This window comes from Paramormyrops kingsleyae, chromosome 2, assembly GCF_048594095.1.
Source record: "Paramormyrops kingsleyae isolate MSU_618 chromosome 2, PKINGS_0.4, whole genome shotgun sequence".
NCBI classification, from domain to species: Eukaryota; Metazoa; Chordata; class Actinopteri; order Osteoglossiformes; family Mormyridae; genus Paramormyrops; species Paramormyrops kingsleyae.
In genome coordinates this window covers 5,033,632-5,059,411 of record NC_132798.1, presented here as the reverse complement: position 1 = coordinate 5,059,411, position 25,780 = coordinate 5,033,632, and the positions used below count along the sequence as shown (strand labels likewise).

The 25,780-nt window shown below is 44.2% G+C and overlaps 1 protein-coding gene across 3 annotated transcripts; it reads right to left on the bottom strand.

Annotated features, from left to right (window-relative positions):
- Window positions 1–644: 644 nt before the first annotated feature.
- On the bottom strand, window positions 645–24,857 carry LOC111857590 (histone-lysine N-methyltransferase NSD3). Of its 3 annotated transcripts, none has more exons than XM_023838612.2 (23): window positions 24,475–24,857; window positions 16,953–17,965; window positions 16,620–16,773; window positions 16,377–16,531; window positions 15,023–15,571; window positions 14,745–14,859; window positions 14,564–14,664; window positions 14,355–14,400; window positions 13,397–13,527; window positions 13,098–13,217; window positions 12,895–13,021; window positions 12,517–12,714; window positions 10,955–11,134; window positions 8,849–8,998; window positions 7,419–7,575; window positions 6,593–6,795; window positions 6,342–6,454; window positions 5,807–6,076; window positions 5,555–5,671; window positions 5,208–5,349; window positions 4,888–4,994; window positions 3,948–4,152; window positions 645–3,868 (listed from the first exon to the last, which is right to left on the bottom strand). In XM_023838612.2, the coding sequence occupies exons 2-23, from the start codon at window positions 17,919–17,921 to the stop codon at window positions 3,633–3,635; spliced, it is 4,545 nt and encodes a 1,514-aa protein (XP_023694380.2). In that variant the 5' UTR covers window positions 17,922–17,965; window positions 24,475–24,857; the 3' UTR covers window positions 645–3,632. The 3 variants fall into 3 exon arrangements, with proteins under 3 accessions (XP_023694380.2, XP_023694381.2, XP_023694382.2); XM_023838613.2 differs by having other exon boundaries at window positions 8,849–8,872; XM_023838614.2 differs by lacking the exon at window positions 8,849–8,998.
- Between the last annotated feature and the right edge of the window lie 923 nt (window positions 24,858–25,780).

Sequence of the window (25,780 nt, the reverse complement as noted above, 5' to 3'; positions counted from 1 at the left end):
ATAACATTTCATTTTCCAAAATGATTTTAAATAAAATGAACGACAGAGCGGTCGGTAATATACAAAACAGGGGCAAAGTCCTATAGTTGCACACCCAGAAGCTCAAAATTACAGGCAATATAAGCACTACATAACAGATGTGTTGTGTTATGTACAAATCCGAACGAGCATCATTATTTTACGTTATGCAGTAGCAAACCGAGCAATAGAACAAAATGCCATTGTTATATAATCTCATTCTTAAAATGTGTAATATAACGCCAATAGATAAACGGTTCCCTAGCAGAAGTTCTAGGGATGTTTCACTACGTACGAGTTGTCAAAGTTTTATATTAGTCTCATCACCCAGTATTCCAGATATTTTCCAAAATATTCCGAGCATATAATTAAAATCAAGTGATCAGAATTTGTCAACAGCAGCAACATTACACATAATTTGACAAAGCTGAAAAGGTTAGGATCACACGGAGCCACCCAGCCAGTACGGGAAAAAATCCTTTGTGCGTGTGCATTGCGTTTGGAAAGTCCCTGTCCGGTTTTACACAGTGTAATGTGCACGAATATTAACCATTTTCTTTAGAACCCTTTAGAAAATAATAAATCCTATATGCAACAATAAATAAATCCTACCCACCAACACAGGATACATGTATAAACATTTCTTTAATGTTTTCAAAGAATATACATTTGGACATTTACAGAAAGCGGATCTGTGATGGGCTTTAAAATACAATGCACCACGATGGACATGAAGTGATTCACTACGGTGCACTCCGGCCAGATGATGAAAGTGCCGTTTACAATCCACGTGAATGCGTGTGTGCATTTAAAATATAGAACCAACAAAGGATGTGTTTAGACTAAGTTAATGTGCATTCACACTATTTTATGTGTAAAAATAGGTCAGAAAGCATTACAATTTTATAAATAAAAATATACAAAAATAAAAAGTAAAGACATACAATGGATAAACTTAAATGTCTTATGATTTTTGAAGGTAAGAGAAACATAAGGTTATAAAAGACACCTCTGAATTACCAGGCTTTGAAACCACATCGGTTACCCCCCATATGTAACAACACCAATAAAATAATTACACTAATTGACATTAATTTCACATTTACTGTAGTACATTACACTGCTAAATAAGAGGCACAATAAACAAAAATTCAAGTAAACATGAATAAAAAAAAATAAATCTAACATCCTAACGAGTAAAGTGACTTTACATAAAAATGTTTACAGCGACCACTGTAAATTTGCTGGACCTGTTTCCTACAAGCATGTTCAGAAACATTGCAATGATAGGATAAAAAAAGGTTTCCCAAAATTATTTATATAATTGTGGTATTATAAACATAAATGCTGACTTATGTACCGGGGAAGGGGAGTCAGATACAGTTGTATGAAAAAGAAATTAAAAGTGCCAAGGCATTCACACAGAGGATGAACACATCCAAGACCACAGTTTCACCTTAAAATGTTCCACTGCTATCATAATACAGGCATTAAACAAGGCAAGGTGAACATCTCACCTAGAAAGAGTACTTATTTCAGCGGCAACACACACACACACACACACAACTAAAAAAAAAAAAAGTTACAACTGCCAAAAATATAAGGCTCATGAAAAAACATCGTTTTTTAGTTTTGGTTAATCGAGAAAGTCATCTTTCTATTAGTGTTTTAAAAATACTGCATCTAAAAAACAGATACAAAAGGGTGCGAGCCAATACATTTTTCAATATTATGTGCTAAACAACTAAACATTGTGATTATGGGCGAGAAAACAAGAGAAAAATATGTGATATGCGTTTGATTAAAAAGATTTCAAGGCATAGAAAGACACAAAGATGGCACTGGGGAAATTAAAAAATAATAATGTACAATACACAGGTCAACATCGGGTAACATACTCTACACACGATATCGGAAAGGCATCACAATGTAACAAAATCTCATATTAACACTTCGAATGGAGATGGTGCTTTTTGCTGTATTTGGGTAAGCAGTTAATCTGAGTGAACTAATCTAACAGTATGAAATTATCACTATACGCGGAGCGGCAGTGTTTCAGCGCTTAAGGGCAAAGTATTCAAGATATATTCTAATGTTTGGAACTGCAAAATGTAGCATTAAGGGATATATTTTGGTAAACTTTTAAATCCTGTCCAATTCAACATTCAAAAAATTTGAAGACTGCAGCTGGACACAGCGGGTTTGCGGAGAGGGATAGTAAAATATTTGCCAACTCAAGATAGCATAAGAGGCTGTGTCAGTGCATCACAGCTTTACAGAATTTAATTCTACAGAATTAAAGTAAGTCCTTTAATAGCTATGCAATGAGGTTGTCTGGAGGTACAATGTGCAAATCCTGCAGTAATCTTCGCTGGAAAGAAAAAAAACAGACAAAAAGCTACTTCACTTCCTGGAAATTCTTTGTTTTACTTTTACCCATCTATAAGACATATATGGGGGGAATATTAGCAAGAGATCAGAAGATTGATTTTCCTCAAAGCACTGCCAGAATACTTGAATTCTTTTTTTGACCGGGTATTAAAATCACGATCATAGTAAAGTCATATAACATTCTGATCCAAGTTGGTTGTAGGGTTTAGCAATCGGCCGAATGTATGGAGCAGGAAAGGGAATCATTTAAAAAGCTTTTTATGCTCCGCTTGCCCATGATGGACCCATTTCATAATACCTCAAGGGGCTTTTTTCCAATAGGGACAAATACTACATGGATTTGAATTTGGCAAACTTCAAGCTGACTTCATGGAAAGACAATTTTTAGCACGACACGTAATATGTGAACATAATTCACCTGAAATGCAATTCTTAAAAGGTCACAAACACTGTAAAACCGTTCACCTAAACAAACAGATTGTGGTGCATCTCCTGTAACTGAAAGACTGACAGGAAGCGAGTGTAAACATAAATAAATACTGTTTCATCTATAAATATATCAAAATAATCCCATGGTAAACAAACACGTCGGACGTCGGAGAGAGCAGTCTCTCTAAGAACCCTTAAAACAGTAACCCCAGCCATGATTGTGAAATGTAGTGTGTTTTTTCCTTAGATTGCACAGTATTTCTTCTCTTATGCCCCAGTCCCCAAATGTGTTTGCCGTCTCTTCCCTCCCTTCCTGAAGTGCCCCTCTGAGTGTCTACGAGGGGAGCGGATTCCACGGGGGGTCTCCCTCACGGCCCGGCGGGCATCAGGCCCCCCGGACACAGTGCAGCCAGCTCACGTGACCCGCACGCACTCCCATGATTCACAGTAAGGTAGTGGAATGGAAACGGTATCAAGGCCTAAAACATAAAGCAAACTTCTATTTAAGGTCAACATACGACACCTGGCTTTTCTCTGTAATAAAACCAAAAAAAGAAGTCATTCAAAATGTGTAAATGTGCACTGCCAGAGGCTCAGAGTTGCCACACACTCCTAATTGTTCCCCTCTCTTTGACGACCTGCACGCCAAGGCTGAGTCTAAGACGTCACGTATTTTGACGCCTTCCTCACTGCGAGTTTCAATGCTTACGCTCCACCCTCTCATCTTATACGAAAACGATGCCCTATTTCCGCCTGGCCTCCACAGCTCTGCAGGTGAACAGTGAGAGGGACCCTCACTCCCCTGCTTCCGGAGGCTCCTCTTTAACCTTGACTTGGCCGAGATCTGCTGCCCGGGGCTCCAGGGGGCTCTGGGGGTCGTGGGCGGAGCAACAGGGACGCCCATCCAGGGCGGAGGGCACCAGCATGCCTTGCTCATGGTCTTTACAGAAGGAGCTGGGACAGAAGTGGCAGAAGGACGAGGCGGCACGCGGGCACACACTGCACTGGTGCCATGGGCACTCCCAGCGGCCTGCGGTGGGAAACAAAACCGTCAGAGGAAGCCAACGGGCACCCGCAAGCAGCCTGAGGCTTAGGATGAGGGTACCCACCGAACGGCGGCTTGGTCAAGTTGAGACACAGCAGGTGGTACGCCTTGGTGCAGTCCTTCTTATCGCACATGACCAGCTCGCCACCCTCTCCGCAGCAGAAGCAAAAGTACTCGTGTATCTGCTTACTCTCTGGCTTCAGCTTCCGCTTCTTGGGCTTCAGCTTGGCGTTGCGGGCCTTCTCCTCCTTCTCCATTACCACTGCGCTCTGAGGGGTCGGGGGACGAGCAGGGTGTCAACACCGCCATCAAGTCAAGAGTGACGCAGTTACATCTGATAGTGCTTTTCCACTGGCATACAGGAACCAACCCATACCCGAGCTGTACCGCTAAGAGACTAGTCCAGCTCACTTCGCTTTCCACTGCAGAAGGGTCGGCTTGGCAAAGGCTTAGATTGGAGGATTGGAGAGGGACAGTGACGTAAAATCGAAGAGATGCTTATTTACTGTTCACATTGTGTACATCATGATTTATGAAGTGCTAATTTCCGCTAGCATGTCTGTGAGAATCGAATGCAAGTAGCATTTGCTTGCGTAAATTTGCATCATGAATCCATTCCGTTTAGCTGTTCTGTAGTACTCTTTTTAAAGCAGGAGGTTGGAGATTTTCAAGTTCCAAGTTATTGAGAATGTATAAATGCATCACACTGCATTTTGACCCATTAGATGGTGCTGATGCAACCAGTACAGTCTGGTGGCACTTTGGTCACACTTTCAGCCCTGCGACGTAAGCGGGGCCACCTCAGCAGATCATGGCTAACATACTTTATAATGGGAAATCTCCAGTTCGCAGTATGGCTCGGGTATGGGTTTGGGTTCTTGTTGGCAGTGAAAAAGCGCCAAAAGCTAGTGACCAAGCGATATTTTTATTCTGCGGGAGTTGAGACTGCGTGCCCCTTCCCAACTTTGTTGATCAGTTGGCCAACAGCGTGGCAGGACTCGTACCTTGGGCCGCACCCCTAGAAAGCCACTGCAGTTCTCGGCTCCACAGTGGCAGGACGTTCGTCCGTTGCCCAAGCAGTCCAAGTTGTAGTTGAAGGTTAGTTCAGTTTCTGCAACAAATGTGTTAAATTAATCACCTTCCTAAGACTGACCACAAGCGGGCATAATCAATGGAATTTTTCTGTAAATGTTCTAGCATTTCAAACCTTGAAGTGTGTCAGTGTCTGAAAAACATTAGTGCCAAAGAAAAATGCATTTAAAAAAAAAACAAAAAAAACAAAAACAAAACACACACACAGACAAGGAAAAGGTGCGATTCTCACCAGCCTTGATATCACACAGGGCAAATAGGCCAATCCGCACGTCCCCATTCACCGTCCACTTCTGCGTCTCGCAGTTGGGACTGCAGCTGTGGTTCATGAAGCGAGAAAAGTTCCCTTTGGGGCCGGCGTCAATCACGCGGTCCTGTCGGGCCAAAGGAGTCACATCACTCAACGGCTGCAGTAGTCAGATAATTCACCTTTGTTTTTACATAAAGGCATTAAGTGAAATTTAAAAACCCCTTAGCAAACATCCGAGTTCACTAACAATAAGTGTGAGGGATTTGATGGCGCACATGCATGCAAATGACTAAGAAGATGGCATGCAGCTTCCCTGCACGAGACAGTACCTTGGTTAGGGTCAGCATATAGAAGTTGGTCACGCGGCTTTCATGTGCACGCTTGATTCGCAGTCTGCATTCCTCCGAGTCGATCAGCTCACCCACATACTCCAACACAAAATCCCCCTGGGGAATGATAAAGCGTACAGCAAATTGCAAAACGCCCCACAGTCTTGCCATATGTGACCCGCTGAAATGGTTCGTACCATCTTATGAGTGGGTGGGATTCATGGGAACAGGGCACCCGGACTGCAGACTCACCTTCTTCAGGTCCTGCTTGGTCTTGAGACCCCAGCCCCGGCCCTCGGTCTTGATGACCTCTGTCTCGGGGTAGAGGCGGCGGGAGAAGCTCTGGTTGTGGCAGCGATCGCCCGCAGGGCACACCTGCGAGTGGCACTCGTACTGCAGCATACGATTGAGGCACTGCGAGTCCAGGCCGCAGGGGTTCTCGCCCGTCGGCTTGCAGTTGCAGCGCGGGATCTCTGACAGGTCCGCTACGTGCACCTGCACCTTTCCCACGGGCTTGTTGGACTGTGAGAGAACACAACGCGTGTCAGCGGGCCCAGGACAAGCTGACCCTGACCAAACTGGTCAGTCTGCTTCGTCATCGCTGCTTTTTAGCATAATGCTCAATTTGAAGTGGAATTTAGGACGGCTAGTTCTTTTGCTTAAATGATAAACATTCCGTGAGATATATACAAGCTTAGGTAGCATCTCCAGAGAACCGAGCTGAACCAAATAGGACCATTTCCATCCGGGTGGGTCTCCACTGCAGGCTGGCAAGCAGGGGCCTCACCTTGATGAACTTGTAGGGCGGGGGTCTGCGGGAGCTGCGCTCCTGCTCCAGAGCCTCCCGGCTTTCCCTCTGTGCCTTCAGCTCCTGGAAGCGCTTGGCTGCCTCCTCAAGAGCTGCAGTGGGGACAGAGTCATGAGGCGACGTGGAATCGCACGAGCGGCTGCACCAGCACCAAAGACACCTTCACGGGCAAGACGGCAGACCTCCTGAGGGCCTCACAGGGGGTGGGGGGAGGTACGCTCGTCTCTTACCTTTTTTGAACGTCTTGCTAATGCCCATTTGGCCCTCTGCAAAGTTCTTGTCGCTCTCCACGTAGGGGAAGACGCGGCCCCGGCCGATCCAGTAGTAGTCATGGGAGCCGAAGAAAAAGACGGGGAACTCACCAATGTCATGCTTCAGTGTTTGAATGTTGAAAGGGACAAGGCGGGGGTTACAGATTTCTGCGGGCCACCACCTGGACAGCAGAGTCAGAGAGGCAGGTAAGAACAGGAGAGACACCAACGGCAGCACCAGCAGGGCGGCAGTCTCTCTCCATTCACATTTCCAACATTCCTGCCCTTGGTACACTTCCGAGGCAGCCTAGACCTCAGAGTATCCCTCTACATGCTCACATTTTATTCTTAAAACTAGAATTTACCCAAGGAAACACAAACACTAGAGGAAGGTAAAAGTCAGTGACAATTAAGTCTAAATAATCGGCCCTGCGATATGAGAAGAGCCTGGCTTGGGGTGTCTGGGTGTAAGAGAGAAGGCCGCTTGTTTTGCTTTACAGTGGAATAGCCACCATGACCCTCAATGGAAACGGACGTAGGGATGGACAGAATGGGACACATTATTCCAGCCTAAGAAGCTGCACCAATTACTCAGGATAAATACTGTTGAAATCCATCAAACACTACAGAAGGAGAAAGTATTTTATTTATCAGATGCTTTTGTCCAAAGTGACACAAACGCGATGATCAGAGTTCAGGACCAGCCAGAGCTGATAACTTTGCCAGTTATGGGATTCGAACCCATGACCTTCCGGACGAGACGTGACTCGTGTGGCGTATACAGAGGTCCGCCTGCAGCCCTCACCTGTAACTGCCCAGCTTGACCCAGACGATCTGCTTGTAATGCGGCCTCTTCCCCGCCCTGCACTCGCTGCAGCACCAGGCCCCCTCCGGCATCTCAATGCTCAGGCACTCTGGGTGGAAGGAGGCAGGGCACGACTCGCAGCACAGCAGTCTTCCCCCTTCACAGGGACATGGGAGGCGGTGGTCACGGCGTGCATGTCTGCATCGCAGCCACAGAGGGCGCCATCTGCTAAGCTTTATCCCAAGCAGCACTCCATGAATTCTATACCATGTCCCAGCATGTATGCACACACTGAGTCACAGCGATCTCATTGGCCGGGAGGTATAACGTTTTATGATGGGCCAGGATAATAGAAATTGTGGAATAATGACAGTGTAATTGCCAATAAAGCTGCTTCGAGCTTCTAAAGTGCACTTTTGCCTGCCATTTAATACTGAGTCAGTTCTGCCATTTGAATTAAAATGCTCACTGTCAGCATTCCAGAAAGTTCCGTGCACTGAGATACCCGAGGCCCCATGGCCAATAAGAAACCTCCATGAAGCAGCTGTGGAAAGGCTTAGGGCACAACGGCACATAAACACAGGCGAAGGGAGGTGAGAACACGCAGAAGAGAGGCACCAGACAGACATGCAGCGATTCCCTCTCTCCCCCTATATTTCCATACAGTATCCGACTACAAGCAAGAGCTTGGAGAAGCAAAAGCAGGATAATAATTACACATTTAGGAATCTTCTACACCAAAATGTTCAAAAATTGGGCTTCAAAAAAAGCCTCAGAATTATCATTACATATTTATATGCTATAAAAAATATTTCGATATTAAAAACGTTTATAAATTTCATGTTTATATACACAAAATCTGATTTGAAGATGTTATTTTAAAAGTGACAATGACACCCACCTAAAGGGCAGTGTAATATGACTTCACAAAGGCGCAGTCAGAAAGCCCCCAACCCGCAAGACAAGCGATGGACAATGAAATTTCAAAAGAGGGACCATAAAAGCAGCGGCAGTCAAAACAGCACAGGTCTCAAAACACCCAGGTGGCCCCCGCACCCAATGCTTTTCTCAGCAGGCCGGGGGCTTTACGGCAATGCGGAGGCAGGGCACACGGGGGCGTGCGTTTGAGTGCACGGGGTGGGGGGTATCATTTCATCAAATCAGCTTTGGGGCCAATGACTACCGTGCCATGGCCTTGGTGCGGGGAGCAGAGCGGAGGCAGGACCAGCCAATCGCAATGACGTCCTGCCAAATCCGCTTTCCACCTGTACCACGGACTGGCCAATGGCGACACAGCCCCGCATTGCAGTAAGAGAAAAGCAGTGTCCCCAGGCTGAAGCGACCCGCCCGATGGCAGCCGAAACGCATGGAGAAAAAACAGGACGGACAGGACACACAGCAAGGAGAAATGGAAGAAACATTTCTGTTACCTTTCCCAATATTCTTTTTGGTAGCTGACGAAGAAGAAGGAATCATAGGTAATTTCATCAACTCAGCGCGATTTGACTCAGTCAGAAGGTAGTGCGACTTATACGCATAAGAACTTAATATGTTGTCAGTATGGTCCTGCACTAACAGCCCTACATATGAGACAAACAGGAAAAGCAATGAGCCAGCAGAAAGTACCCATGATTCCAGAAAACAAGACAAACATTACAACATGGAAAATGTTAGGAAACAGAAGAACAAGAATAAAACTGACAGTACTTTAAAACGACTATTCAACAATTCTTTGACTCATTTTCTATATTCAAATTACATTACCTACAAGTAGTGGGCAAAAAAATGACCAAAATACAGAAGCATTTCAAAATCGCACAGCGCGACTGTTGATGGCCCAACGTCAGGGTAACTTTGGGTATGAATCACAAAAAGACAGATGATTGCAGACAGAACTTCAAGAAAAGGGTGAAAGCTTCATTTTGGGTTATAGATTAATAAAGAAAACTGTCAAGAGAGAAGTCAGTCAGTCTGACACCATAAGCGTAAGAGTTCAGTGCTGCCAAAGCGGACAGGGGCCCAGATTATAGGAGGAGAGCAATAGAGCTGAACGAATCGCAGTCAATTGGTAAAAGAAAACAGAATAGTGCAAGGAAAGGTACATAAAAACATGTCGCACTGCTCCAGGTTTGAGGGAATCCATTCCCAGATCTCTCCAGTAAGCAGACAGAACTAGAAAAACAGCTCCGAAAGTCGCTTATTCCGTGATAGCAACAAAGCTACTTATGGAAGCACCCAATATGAGGCTTTGGTATGGTATTGTTTCCATGCCAACAGAGAGGCAGAGAAAGCCCTAAAACTTAGTAATATGGAGTTTCCATTTTTTTGTCCACTACCTGTATAGTTTGTAATTTATAAATAAACAGATAAATAAAAAGTCGTTATTAAGCACATTAAACACTCACATCAGATTAGTTACATAAACATGTAAACATGATTGTGAATCAGAGTTTGAGTTAATACAAAGATTAAAAATGTCCACATTTCACTGCTGGAATTACAATTAATTTTGTGTTAACAAAGGAAAAACACACACAAACTTTTTGAACCCTGAAAATGATACAAACATTAAAATCAGTGAAACATTGTAACAGAATTAGGGAGCATGTGAATCATCTTACAAAGGTCTAGGAAAAATAAATAAAGAAAGAAAAGAACAATGATACCACTCACTGTTAGTTTTTACTTTGAAAGGATCAATTAATTAGGCTTGTCAACCTAATATGACATTGAGAGGAGATCCTGACTGACACTGAACAAGCACAAGTCAGGGGCTCAAACCAGCTGGAAAATCATTGTATCGGGTGGGTGTGTTTTAGAGCCACAGAATCCTTTTGACAAGCTGTAAACCGTGATGCTCCAGCTGAGCTCTGAACCTTTTTGGTTTTTCACAAAAATATGTAAATACCCCGTAAAAGGATATGCCTGTTTATCATTGTATGAAATCACTGATTACATAGTCAACCTGAGCCACTGAACAACATTTAGTTACACAAAAATTTTAAGGAAGATGTTTCAAGAATTACTATTCATACCTTTTGTGTAATCGATTCACAATGGATTTAACTATAACAGGATGGTTCTCCACTAAGGAAGCCTGTTAATAGGATCTAACACGTGCAATTAATGCAGACGTCTGTGCAAAGATGAAGCAATTAGGATCTCGGCTGGAATAAGAATGAGCATGTGCTGTGACACCCCAACCCCTAGAAGCTGAGAAGGTGAAGAGTACGTGCTGCTACAGGACTAGAAACATGTGAGGTGTCTTCTGAGGCATGCTGCATGAGTGATTTACTGGGGTGTATTCCCTACACAAGAGATGACAGCACAGTGAAGCCAATTAGGTCAAATGAAGTCTTGTGTGCTGCAAATTAAGGGTTACTTCAAAAGCCGAAGCCCCCTGATGACACACAAGCCTCCTGAGCCCCTGACAGCGTAGCATCTCACAGGCAAGTATCGTAAGATCATCACCACCACCATCGTCATGACAACTCCATTCCACAGGGATGACAGATTCCGAGAGAAGTCAGGCCTACCTCGGGCACAGACGAAACACCAGCCTACATTTACTGATGAGGTTAAGTGTCCATTCCTTTTGGAGCTGGAATGGTTGCTACACACGATAACATGGGGCGTGATCATCACACTGCCGGCAGCTATACAGCCATCACCCGTGTGATAGGCTATGGGGCAGCGCATACACCTCATCAAGCGGCCTGCCGGAAAGAAACAGACCAACCAACAGTTACTGTCAGTGTTTCAAAACACATACCATCTCAACTCACTTCAGGTATGAAAAGGTACAAAAGCCTGTGTACAAGAGACAAATCAGTTTCAGATGTCAGAAACTAAATGCTGTCGGAACAAAAAAAAAAAAAAACGTGTATCTTTTTTGGTATATATGTATATGTGCTCCAGCACCCCTCAGCCCACCTAACCCCTACCCCCCCCCCCCCACACTTCCCAATCTCTTGCCCCCTTGCAAACTCTCCCCACTTATCCACAATCTTTATTAAAAGCCCAACTTTGTGTGACTTGCATAAATGTAATCAGGTTCACTACATTAGTGTCTGCAGCTGTCCTTTCATGTGCCACCACTATGTGGTGCTGCTTCAATTTTGGTCCAATTTGTCTCAAAATACAATAACCTCCAGATCATCAGAAATGCAATGATCCAGAGAAGTTTGCAAAAGAGCCATTAAATACTTGTAGAGCTACTGTGTTCACAAGATAAAGTGCAGTCATCCTTTCCTTCCTTTGCTGCCATCTAGCACTGCTGCTTCAATTTTGGTGCAAATGAAATCTGCATCCATATGATGTTTTTGTGAAGTGGCATTAACATCCACACTCACAAGATCAAGTGTTTTCTTCCTTTTGCTGCCACTAAGCAGTGATTCATCAATTCTGGTGTGATTTGTCACAAAATTAGAAAATGAATGTGTCTGCAAAGTGTCAAGAAGATCCATGAAATAGTTTTTGAGTTAGCGCACTAGAGATCATATCTCTGAGACTACCCTACCCTTTATCATTATGCAATACTGCTTCAATTTGGTGTGACTTGTCTCAAAAGTTGATCATTCCGAGACCACACATACAGTTTATCTGCAAAGTTTGAAAAGGATCCATCAAAACGAGATAAGTGTATGCAGCAGAGGTAGTGGACCCATCCCAAAACCACATATACAATGCTCACAGAAAGTCTAGGGACGCTTGCTTAATTCTGTAAAAATATTGCAAATTTATTGGTTTCATAACCAAAGTACATTGAAAAACATATCTTGCACAGACATTTTCTTAAGTGTCAATTGTTTTGACCAACTCATTCGGTTCTGTTCTTGCCATCTTACAATTAATTGCAAGCTCTATTAGAAGTGTAATTTGAGTTTAAATTTATTACTATTTGAAATAAATGTTGTATATAAAATTATTGCTTGTTTCTACTGTGATTTTTTTTTGTAAACGAACGCATAAAAGTAATGATTTTTGTTATGAAACAAATAAATCTGCAATATTTTTACTGAATTAAGTAAACACCCTAAGATTTTCTGTGAGCACTATATTCCCAGTCCTGGGAATATAGTACTGGGAAAGATGGTACCTTTGCTGGCTTTCTGCATGTCTCTCTCCAGACAGCAGGTAGCACAGCAGTGCTGAGGACAGGAGAGGCCTCTGGGCTCGATGGAGGTGCCAGGGTGCCTGCGGGCACAAGTCTCATGGTAGAAGCGGCCACAGCCACTGACCAGGCATTGCATCATGTCACCTCCAGGGTCCTTACAGGAAAAACAGTTGTGGGAGCCTGGGGGGGAGGGGGTGCAGATAGAAAAAGGAGTGAGCTACAGTATCTCCGTTTTCCATACTCACAAGGCTGAAGGAAGATAAAGCCAACAACAGAAAGGTGCAATAGTACACAATAAATCTATGTGCAACTCACAGAATATCAGTTCTAAAATCATCATAATACTTGCATGTTGCTCACCGTTGGTACACTCCAGGCAGGAGAACCTCCCGTCTGGTCGGGACGTTAGGCCCAGGCACTCCAGATGGAAGAGCCTGCAGCACTCACCTTCACAGCTCACCAGGGCATCCCCATAGCACTCGCAGATCTGCCAAGGCACACAGGCACGCGCATGGTCACCTGGGAGCCATCTGCCCTTTACGAGCAAGCGGCCAGGAACCTACCTGGCACACCGTGTCCTTCTTGGAGGCAACGCCACCTTGCCGGGACAAGCTGGAGTCCACGGACTGCGTGTCTGAGGCATCTGCAGCCATGGGACTGTCCGCACCCTTCCCGAAGAGTACCTATGCATGTCGGAGCCCCTTAAGCCATTCAAAAGCTTTATGGTGGTCAACAATATTTGCCGTGTTTACATTAATTGGTTAAGCCAAAAGCAGGCAAGGAAATTGTTGGCCAAGCACTACAGATGTCCAAAAAAAATAAAAAAAAAAATAAGGAGGACCACTACCCGTTTCAAACATACCTGTGGGTCGCTGAGGCCCCTTGAGTCGGAGTCAGAGGTGTCGCGGTACTGGGAACTGGCCGTTTCCACGTCGGTGGAGGCCCGACTCCGCTTCTTCAAGGGTTTGCAGGAGTCAGAGATCTCGCTGGCCCCTATTGAAGAGAGGAGACACACTCTTGTACACCTCAAAGCGTATTACAGCAGCACTTCCTGAAAGGTCCTTCGCACATGACTATGAGAATAATGCCTCCAATTTTTTGTCCCGGTTTAAAAAGATCTGTGACGCTACTGCTGGGTATGAAGTAGTGTTGCGCGGGTCGGCTTTCTTTAACACCCGCCCCAAACCGACCCGTCAGGAGATCCAAACCGCCCCGCCCAACCCGCAAAAATATGCGTGGATAATGACCCAAAACCCGACCCGACCCGAGGAAAAAATAAATAAATACACACCAGTGAGCCTGTATTGCCATGGAACCTACCAATGAAGTGTCATTTGTGACACTCTAACCCATAGATGACATAGATTTGTGCTAGATTCGCATTGAACAGGGTTCCCCCAGTTCTGGCAGAATAAATTTCCATGACTTTTCCTAAACTTTTCCAGGTTTTCCATGACCGCGGGTACCCTGATTGAAGATGATGACACAATTTTATGCAAGATTAACTGTGTACCAAATTTCACCAAACTAGTAGCTTATCCTACATATTGAAAACTCCAAAATTGAAAAATATACGCTGACCCTGTTTACAACACGTTTTGATCGATAATGAAATGCGTTTTGTAACTTTTTGACCCGCCCGCCTGCACCCGCGATATTTTAAAAATGTCTGCCCTAAAACCACCCGCGGGTCACGGGTCGACCTGCGCATCACTAGTATGCAGCAAATGAAGATCCTTACGAGAATAACCGTAAAATCGTTAGAACACAAGAATCCCACTAAAATACATAATGCACGGATAGAGACTGAAGCCAAATACCTTTTTGAGACCCAGTCTTCAAAGCTGTTTGTGGAACCATTTCTGACTGCAGAGAGACGACAAGAATATCAGGTAAAAGTGGAAATTTTCTAAACTTTTCTGCCCATGGGGAAGAGTCATGTTGATGCCAAAAGACCACAACCATGATTCATTTACTGCAGCATACGGCCCAGGAAACAGGCGACACATGGGGCTGGAAACCCCCGTACCTGCTCCTTCTTCAGCTTCTTCTTGGGGATAGGTTCTGCACCTTTCTCAGACTCCGAGCGGCTCCGCACCGATCTGCGCTGCTGCTTGCGCTCCACCGGCCCTGTGGGAGGCAGACTCTCAGTGCACCACGCTGTGCCTTGGGGGGCCTTTCTCAGGAAAGCCACCGCACTTTGCCGCTACCTGCTGGGGCCTCAATCAGCGCATGCTGCATAAAGCTGGACTCACTCCTCCGGCCGAAGGGGCCAAACAGTCGCTCCTGCTCTCTGGAGCTCAGCTCTGGTTTACTGCCACAGTCCTGCGGAGCGAGATCACTAAGAATCCCCACACTCGACATTTCAGACTTTGTTGGTTCGCACCACACTCGCGTACAAGCATTCCGACGAACACAAGAAAATGCAGCCCAGGGTCTGGAAGAGACTGAACGGGTCGCCGGACTCGGCCAAAGCTGTCGCACATACCTGCCAGCCTTCCACCTCCATTCTCCTCGGGGAGAGGGCCTGCTCCCTGGACGAGGGCCACTCACACTTTATCATCTCCACATTGAGCTTCTTCATCGTGACGGAAAGAGGGAGCAGCTTGCGTGCCGCTGCCGTCTTCCAGGTCGTCTTCACTGGAGGAGACTGCTGGTGGGCTTCCGTGGGTTCACTTGGGACCGGAAACTGTCGGTTCTGCTCATCCCCCTCCTCCTCCTCCTCCTCCTCCTCATCTTCCTCTTCCTCGGGCCCCTTGGTACTGCCATGGCTGGACTGCCGGCGGGGCTGGTGCCGGGTGGAACGCTGCTCTCCTTCTGGGGAGCCGGAGTTCTCCTCCCGCCCACCACCGCGGGATCGCCGTGCCTTCTTTCCCACCTTGGCGGCCCGAGGCGGTGAGCCGCTGGGCACCTCATCCACATATATGAATGTATAATTCTCTATGCGCTCCTCCCGTGTCATCAGAAAGGCATCCTCCACGTGGCCGACGCCCACTTCCCACTGAGCACGCTCCCTTTGAGGAATGGGCTTCAACAGCTGCAGAGACCACAGCAAACTGGCGCGTGAGCGACTCCAAAAGCCCTGATGTCCAGTAAGATCAGAAGAGCTCAAAGGTTCACCAAAAGCATTATTCACCATCGACAATGTACAATGTATAGGAATGATTACAGTCCATGATAATCAACATGATGTGCCTCATAGCAATAACATTTGATGTGGGAGATATTCAATTGAGATGAATAGCTTGACTGATTTCTGATAGTACTGTGTTGGCAACAGACCCAGATTCAATAATAAGAATGAGAAGAATAAGCATAACAATAATTGATACTTTATTGATCCCCATGGGGAAATTCTCTTTTCACCTCCCCCATCTTGCTCTCCATACCCGCGAAGGGAAGCCACCTGCTGCCACACTCAGGGAGCTGGGAGTCAGGAGCTTTTTGCTCAAAGACCCACAGATGTGCCAGCAACCTTCCCATCGCAGGCACAGAGGCTGAGCCCACTGAGCCACACACTGCCCCCAAGTGTTAACTCCACCAAATCTATGGGGGCGCTGCGTGACTCGGCAGGTTAAAACACAGTGCCAGTGACCAGAAGGTTGTGAGTTCAAACCCCCGAGGCGACAGAATGATTTCACTGTTGGGCCCTCGAGCAAAACCTTTCAGCCCCAATTACTCCAGGGACTGCTTGACCTTGCTTTTGACTGTATGTCGTTTTGGATAAAAGCATCTGGTAAATAAATAAAGTAGTAACTGGATATTGGCCATAAGAGTGGAACAAATCGGAAGCTTAAGGACCTGAAGAGCCTGAAAAGCTGTGGGCACATGTGGCAGAGTACCTTGTGCCTTTCCACAGGATTGGAGGTTTTTCGCAGGGTCTCCGCCTGCAGCTCGTCAAACTGATGCTGACCCTGGTACACCACCACCCTCTTCTCATGGATCCATGCCCTCTCCGGCACGCTGCCAAAGAACTGGACGTGGTATTCCTGGTGACCTGTGAACCAGGTCAGATGTGGGTCAGAGAAAAACAGAAACCCAGGGCCCATCTGTGACCCTCTGCGAAAGGTGGAAGGTAGACTTACCTCTGGTGTTTATCCGGGTGTGAACTTTGGATTGAGGGTCACGGGACACCATGCAAGGCCACCAAGGGTACGTCCCCACCTTAGCCCATACCAGGTCCCCGACCCCATGGTCTTTAAAATCACCAGTGGTAACTGGTACCGCAGAAAAGTACTCCTGGGTCAATCAACCAAATGATCAAGGAGGGGACAGGAGGGGAAAAATAAATAAATTACATTAAAATCATGAGGAATAAGCCTATAACAAATATCCTGAAGATATCTGAAGACTTTAATTCATAGGTAAAAAATAACCCTTCCTGATAAAGGGCGACTCACAGATCACCCTGCACTTACTTTTGGATCCCTTGCTTCCACGTCGGAGCCTTTGCAGTTCCTGGGTGTATCCAGCTCCTCCCTCCGTTCACACGGCTGTGGTCCCCGCAACACTGCCTCCCCCAGGCGAACAGAGGAGATACCTTGAGGCTGCTCCAGCTTCTGCAGCTCTGGCTCCGTGTTCTGGCTGTGATGGTCGCTGTTCTTTTTCCTCTTTTCCTTCTTGTGCTCATGTCGGCGGCGAGACGTCTCGCCGGTTTGGACCTCGTGCAGCAGATCGCCACAAAGCGCTGACTCAAACAGCTCCCGACCATTATGGTACGTCTTGATGATCTTCAGTTTGATCTCAGGGGATCCAGTCTTCTTGGACAGGTTGGATGGCGGTGGTACAGCAGCTAAGGGGTGTGGTGGTGTCCTGTTCAATAGCGAGGCGGCTGGAGGGGAGTTGGGCGGGACTACAGGTGGAGGCACAACATGAGGCATGAGATGAGGTGGAAGAGGGTGATGCTGTGTGTGCAAAGGTAGGGGACTGTTGGTACTCTGAAGATGATTCTGTTGTTGATGGTGATGGTGTGGATGGGAAACTGGTGAGGACGATGGTGGAGGTTTCTCATGGACAACGGGGGCTCTCAGTACAATACCTTCCCCAGGCACAAGGTAGTGATCTCCATAGTTACGGATAGCACTGTAGCCATTAGCGGAGCCATTGGGGAACTGCGAGTACACGCCATATTTGGTCTGGGACTCATACAGGCCCATTGTAGGCAGGTAGCCATTTGTGACACCTGGCTGGTCTTCAGGGGCCGAGGGAGGGTAGCAAAAGCCAGACTCTAGGGCTGAATCATAAGTTGAACGGCCTCCATTCTCGCCCAGGTTGCTGCTGGCATCGTACGTATCCTCCTGCCGAATGTTGGCCGAGTCAATGAGCTGAGGTGGTTGTTGAATTGTGTTTCCCATGATCCCTTGCATGAAAGAGAAGGAGAAATCCATTGTTCTGCTGCGGCATCCTTAACTTTCCCTTTTTCTTTCAGGGCCTGGTAAGGGAAACATGAACCAAAGAAATTTGCTGTAGGTGAAATCAGAATCACACCTGTGACTTTTAATGGTAAACAGACTGCATTTATATAGCGCTTTTCTATTCCTATGCGTACTCAAAGTGCTTTACAATACATGCCTCACATTCACCCATCCACACTCACATTCATACACCGGTGGCAAAGGCTGCCATGCAAGGAGCCAACCTGCACACCGGGAGCAATTTGGGGTTCAATGTCTTGCTCAAGGACACTTTGATGGGGTCAGTAGGAATCAGGGCTTGAACCGGCAACCCGCTGGTTGCCGAACGACAGCACTACCTCCCGCGCCACCATCTTCCCCAAATTAGTTCAATGTTTTCAAACCTTCTAAAACTGCACAGTAAATCATTTTAAAATTTCTGAGAAGTGCTATTAATTTTGATGGATGCAACCAAGGGGGGGGGGGGATTATGAAAATATTAAAATGACGAAAATGAATGTTTTACTGCCAAAGTATCCATGAGGGAAAATACCTAAAGAAGGTTCACCAATTTGGCGATTGTGCGGGACAGGAATGTCTGCCGCTTCTTACAGCTGAGCTGAGTCTGCATGCAGGCCATCGTAAGCAGTGCTGACAAAAAAAGGACGTGATCAACACGCTCCTCCTTGGAGCGAATGAACACCCTTGTGTTCATTTGCGGGTCCCGGGGACCCAGTATTCAAATGAATGGGGTTAAGGGGCGTATTGTATTTCCTGAACACAAGGGTTATTAATGCTTCTCCTTTTTTGCATAAGCGACAAACTGTTTCATAGTTAAGTGACACGCCATTAATCAGAGGGGAGAAAAAAAAAATAGAAACCTGAGGGAAAAAAAAGCTTCAACCTTACAGATTATAATGGCTCCTACCCAGAGATTAATCTAGAAATTACTGACAATGAGTCCAAGGACTCGCATGTTTTAAAACAATAGCCAAATCAATGAGTCCCAAGTTGTAAAATATAGAAAAAAATCTACAAATATAAAAACAAAATATATACAACTACAGAAGCAGTGTAAGAGGTCATGGGCTGCAACTGGAGACATAGTTTATTTTGCTTTTTTGCTAAATTTCTATGTCTTTTACATAGAATTTATGAAGTAGTTCCACTAAAGATTTAAATTTTGCCAAAGTAAGGTCTTCTTGTACAATCCATTCCAGAACCTTTACCATACCAGTTATTGCAATATCCTGCTCACTGGACATTTTTTTGCAAGATGTAGCAAGATCAGCTTGTAATTGCGGTACCATAATGAACCTGCGGTGGTCAGGAAGGTCACAGTGTCTAGCAAGAGTACTATTTTGAAAGTTTCTGTTTTGGGCAGCTTTGCTCATTCCACACCGTACGCTATTTTCTTCGCATACCGAACAAAACATGAAGTCTGGCCTTTCGTCGCTTGCTTCTACTGTACGTACCGAAGCCAGCTGTACCTGGATAGCCATTTGCATTTAAACTCGCGGATTTTCTTTGTTTTTGTTTCACTATTGTTTAAATCCGTTGTTAATGTTTCTGGCGATGGACTGGCCGGTGGATTATAGGAAGTTAGTTTCCGTTGCGAAGGATCAGGTTTGTGAACTTTCTTCGGTGGCATCCTGGTCGTTCAGCATACGGGCAACTAAAATGAAGCGTGCCGAAGTAATCGACACTACAGCGAATACCATTTGTCGAAATATGGGCACCTGTGTTTTATTAGCCAATCAACTTGATACATTGCCGAGGACAACCGGTGTCGATATGAAATAAGCACCGCGAAATAGAGCGATAGGTTTTAGACAACCAATTTCTACTGCGATCTATGGAACGCACAGTATTAAAACCTTTGCGTCCTATAGAGAAAGAATGCGTCCTGGACGCAGGACGCACATCTAGGTTAATCGCTGCTACCGCAACAAATCATTTCACTAAACAGGATTTGTATTGAGGGTTATTTTTAGAAGTAGCATACAAGTAAAAAAAACTCCAAAACAACAAAAACAACATTTGGGTATAATAAACAGCATCATCACAACTGGTATTCAGTTGCACAGTGTTACATCTTTGTCTGATATTGCTATATAAACACTTTCAACACCTATACTTAAGGACATACATTAAGTTTTTAAAGCAGCTTTTTGCTAATAATGACCCATTCTGACAGATACAGATAACTAATATATTTCTGTCTAATTATTTAATACCAATACCCACAACCAGCTAACCTCTGAGCCACTTGCGAAGCAGGTAAGGATGCCGGCAGTGAGTCTTAGCGGAGGAATGACATTACATTGTTTTTTATTCTGTGGAAAGCTTGATCTGCTGGCCAGACGCAAGGATGAATTAAAAACATGCCGCAGGCTGCTACTTTGAAATCTTTTGTAGTAGAGATGCCACCCATCCCGTATTGTAAGATAAAATGCTATGCCCCATTTAGATCCAATTTTGAATGCGATTTGTCTTGTACTTTTGGACCGTGCAATCAGTGACCCCACTCAGCACATTTTATTACTGGAGACTGGGGGGGCTCTTATTCCTTCAGATTGAAAGTGGCAGCCCTACGTCTAAGTGGTGAGTGAGCCAATGAAATCCCTCGCCCTCCACTAGTAAATATGACTGACTGTCCAAGGCAATCCTTTTCATTATTTTAGCAGCTATGCCTTTAGCTCTGGTACTGCTAACATTTAATACTGATAGTGAGGTTTAAATACTGGCTGGCAATATCAGCCAAAAATGACACCTCAGACTGACATCAATATCGTGATTTTTAATGACTATCAGCCAAAACAAATTGCACACGCTATTGAAGACATCCATAATATAAACAGCTTCAGCATCATACATTTTTCTTACAATTCATCTTATATTTCAAATCAAATCATTCATGTGTTACAAAATGAATGTTTTGCAGAAAAAAACCTCTGAAAATCACAGGGGTTTAATTGTGCAGACTGATTTTCCTTTATTGCCATAAGACTGTTGTTTCCGGATGTTAAATTGGAAGCACTGAAGAAGCACTTTGTTACTTAGTGTGTAATGAAATAGCTTTACTTCTAAAGAAATTTAATGTAATATGTGTGTATGTAAAATTTACAGCCTCTTCATTCTTCAGATACCAGTCACATGTTATCCTGAAAACATTGATAAAAGCTCCTGTAGTTTGTCAAACTGTCAGTATTGTTAAGCTGACAGTAATTCTGAAACTGAAATATGTGTCCATTATTCAGTTCTTCTGGGAACAGCTTGGAGGACTCCAAAGTATATAAATAAAGCCAACAAACAGCCCATTACAAAATGAGGATCTAGATATTAAAACTAGGAATTAGAAAGATGCAGCCCCTGAAGAAACATCCTCTAAAGTTTAACTAAAAGTTCAAGTAATTGCTACCTTAAATTGATTTTATTGATTTGTGGACTTTAACTAGAAAAAATATCCAGTCAACTAAATCTGGATAAAAATCAGCCGTTACACATGTCTGTTAAACCACACAGTAAATAATTAATGATCATTACTGGAAAAACACTTTAAAAAATAAAAACACACTTCAGCTCTTAAAATAAAACACATACCTTAATCACCTGCAATAAGGCCTAATTGTTTTACGGCAACAAAAATTGCCAAACAGAGAGTTCTCTTAGGACCAAGTCTGATATCCATTGCCATAGCCTGAGAAGGGCAAATATTACTATAGACATCTGGGCAGGTCACAGGATCTTTATCCTTAATGTCTGTCAACTATGATTTCAGGACCTTATTTTAGAGTAACAGAAAAACCTGTGCAACCAATGTTATTTTACCAAACAATAGCTAACAGACAGCTTTTCACTATCAAAACATTACCCTTAATTTCTGCAAATATAATTCAGCAACTAAGACATCTCTTACGATAGATAGGTGTACTACATCCAATGAAAGCTTTAAATATCTCCAGGCATGAAAATTTTAACTATGAAAAACTACAGAAAATGGTATTTAAAGCAAAGTTATCTGAAGATGCATAAGGAAAAAAAATCAGTGTTTGTTGACAGCCAAGAAAGAACTACATCCAACCATCATCGTCTGTCCATGGCTACTGCTAAACCGCAGCATGATCCAGGGGAGTCAAACTCCATTCCTGGGGAGCCGGAGCCCAGTGTAGCTTAGTCCTTTTCCTGTTCTACCACAAAAGATTCAGCTCAAGAGCTGTGTGGTAATTAGCACAAGGAGTTGACATCAGGTGTGTTAAATGTGGGGAAACCCAAAAATGTGCAGGGCTCCGGCCCCCCAGGACTGGCATAATCCGATCCTAATAAAGAAAACCTTTTAAACACCCCAAAACTGACTGACTTACTGATTGAACTAAAACATTAAACAAAGGTTTCAAAAAACTTTTTTTTTCTAGGAAACCCCCCCAAAGAAAAACAACTTCTTGAAAGCACATATGGCAGCTATTGTAATATGGGTCCTTTAAGGATAGCCCCCCCCCCCCCCTTGCTTTCCATAGCGGAATGTCCTTCTCCCCCACCCTATCATTCCTGGCAAAAATGTGCTCCAGTTCCGACAGGTTTGTTAAGAGTAACTGATGCACTACAAAGAACATTCACCTGCTTTTCTATTAAAGCACTTCATTCAGCATTAGCCTTGCCAGGTTATCGTCCACATGAAACCCATGGTGAATTTTTGACCCAGTTTTAGATTTCTTAGAACATAATTTATTAACATCTCTATACCTTGTTACATCTGTACTCCCATAAAGAGTCTGTGATTCCAGCATACCAGTAACACCATGCTTCTACCCATCTTGTGTTTTGGACTAATGTTCACTTGGTTATGTGCTGTGCTCAGTTTTTCATACAAAACATTCCACTTTTTTGCATCCCTTGGCACAGGCTGCATATAAATTTAAGTCAGTTATTTTTGTAATTTTCTCTTATTTGAATTAAATTGCTTTAGTTTTACTGGACCGACAAATGTCACTTAGGGTTAAAAATATTTTATTTAAAGAAAAAAAAAACAAAAACCCAGGCAATCTCACAGGAGGCCAGCGAAGCATGTGGACAAGTGGTCTTTTTACCAGAGATAATTAAAACCATGTCAAGACTAGACCTAGACGTTGTCACATTCTTCAAATTAACAGGGCGCTTCCGGAAGAAATGAATGGAGGCGTGAGGCAGACTGTCGGCGCTTTGTTGGACTGGAGGCGATTAGGATGCCGAGCATCCTCTCGTTCAGCCCACAGCCACAATGGGCTCTGAGAGAGGACTGTCCTGTGCAAGAGCACTGCCAGAACCTAGGGTAGGAACTCCACCTCTGAGGGCCGTCACATCAGTACACTCCTACCCGGTGATACTTTAGGTACGCTAGACTTCATGTGGGTTTACAATTATCTCCTAAGATTGGTGAAATAAGCCCATTATCAACATTCAATTCTAGCAAAATTCACCAAATTTGTTTAATTAAAATAAAGGACATCACTGATGCATTTTATTCACAAACTATGGTGCAAATCCTCTCCAGATTTCGCCTAATATTCTAAATCAGTCTTCTAGTACTGGGGCAGTATCATGAGTATGGCATATAAATATAGGTGTAAATATGTAAGTATATTTTTCCTCGCCGAACAAATTAAAATTCTTTTTTTAACATTAACAAAAGGCACAATTTTCAGATGGCGAATATTGTGTTTTTGTACTCCGTTTCGAGCGTGTAAAAGAAGAAATAAAAATATCGCAACACAGGAGATGCAGTGAGTTTCAGCACAAACAGGTATGCAACGGCAATACGTAAACGTTGTACGGGACTCTTATACGTGCTGAAACTCCACTGCATCCCCGTGATTAAAGCATAATAAACACTTGTCTTGATTAAGCAGCATCTGAACACAGCACTCAGCCAGTCATGATAAGAAAGATTCCTTCAAGATATTTCGACATATTCCAATCTAAAGTTGGATAAACCCAGCAAGTGTTTATGCATGTAATTTTTGAGAATTTCTATTACCAAAACTGGTGTCAGCGTTACGTTACTTCAATATATCAGGAAGTCACTAAAACACACACAGCACACATAGGAGGCAAGTACTAGACACGCACTCACACTTTCCATCGTGTCAGGCTCAAAGTGCGACGATTTAGAAAGATGCCTCACAAAAACTACCGCAAACTGCGCGAAACGGCCGTCCTAACTGGCGCTACCATACCCTAACACAGACACAACGTGTACTGCTTATACTCGCATTAAAATCAATGTCCCTGTTATCGGTTCGGCAGCCCCGAAGAGCCGACCGAAATGCGGAAGACCGAAACAGCCTGACAGCCGAAGAAGGAGACAGCAGTCCAGTTTACCAACATGGCTGCCCATGTCCCTTTAAATCAAATTGGCCAGATTACACAAACACTCGTTACAGGCAGAGGGGGAAAAAACTCAGCCCATCAACTGAAACAGCCAGGCTTTGATGCGGCGATGCGATTGTCGTAATGTAACGAGGGAGAAAGAGAAAGAGGAAGAGACAGAGTAAAACGAAAATGTCAATACCTTCGGCGACTTCCATTCTAAACAAACGGCCAATATGAGAGCCTCCCGATGCGACACTTTAAAAAGACAGCTAGCTACAACAAAAGCGTGCAAAACACCAGCTAGCTCGCTAAAGTACAGGCCTCTTCTTTGGCCAACTCCAATTTATTCATTAAAAAAAGAGAGAGGGTGTAATTCGCGGTCAGCGTTCAGTTCCCATGGCCGGTATTTCTTTATATGGAAACGTTTGAGGGTTTTTATATTTTGTCCTAACGTTGGTGTGAAATTTAAAGAAATCTTGCTCCCATGTATTTTAACGTTACTGCCTCCCTCTCTCCCTCTAGCTGTAACAAAAGCTCCCTGCTTCAGGCCCTGTGTCTCTGATCAGCGCCAAAATCACAAGCTCCCGATTGGCCGGAGTGCAAAAACTGAAAGGGATACTGGGAAATGTAGTTTCCTAAAGCAGTATTTTTAATACAGCCCTGCACGTACAGAACTGGTTTGTTTTTGCAAGCGTTGTAAGCGAAAAGATGCTAGAAGAAAGTGTTTTGTAAAGGATGGCAGATTTATTACATTCTTTTGGCCATAAACGAGCATGCTATGTATTATGCGAAAATGAATTTTAATTACTTACGCTGTAGTTCGCTCATGTTTAATTTCCGTTCAAAGCCAATATATAGTCGCGAGAATGTATTGCAGTTTAAATGGTTGTACGCAATTAAGAAGCCATTCATTTAAACAGTTTTATGAAGTGAATATACGTTAAATATCGGACAGACTTCGCTAGGCTGACGCTTAGAGATCAGTCAAAAGTTCAATTGCAGTTGCAAATGTGGTGCAATTACACGAATTGCCACACCTCCATACAACAGGCATTTTAGAAACTGCAGGCAAGATGATGCAGTCGTCATGTGAGGCGTCAAGATTCAACAGTCATGCTGTACAAAAATCATTTCAGAGGAAGGCTGGGTGATACAACAAAACTAATTGTACGGATATATTTTCTCACTATATGGACAGAGAATAGCGAAAGTGCTACTAAAAATGATTTATTTTGTTGTTCTGATTACAATTTTTCCAACACTTTCAAATATACGAATCCCTTACAGTATTTCGCATATCTTTAACACTATATGCACCATATATTATAGCCGAATCAAAGAGGTCCGCTCTTTTAAAAAGCAAGCAGTTCTTGTAGCGTAACACTAACATGACTAATAATGCCTGAGACAGGGAAAGCCAACAGCTTATACAATAATCACATTCAGGGTAACCCCATTGCAACCATAAGCACACCGCGGTAAAAACATTACATTCTGCACTTACA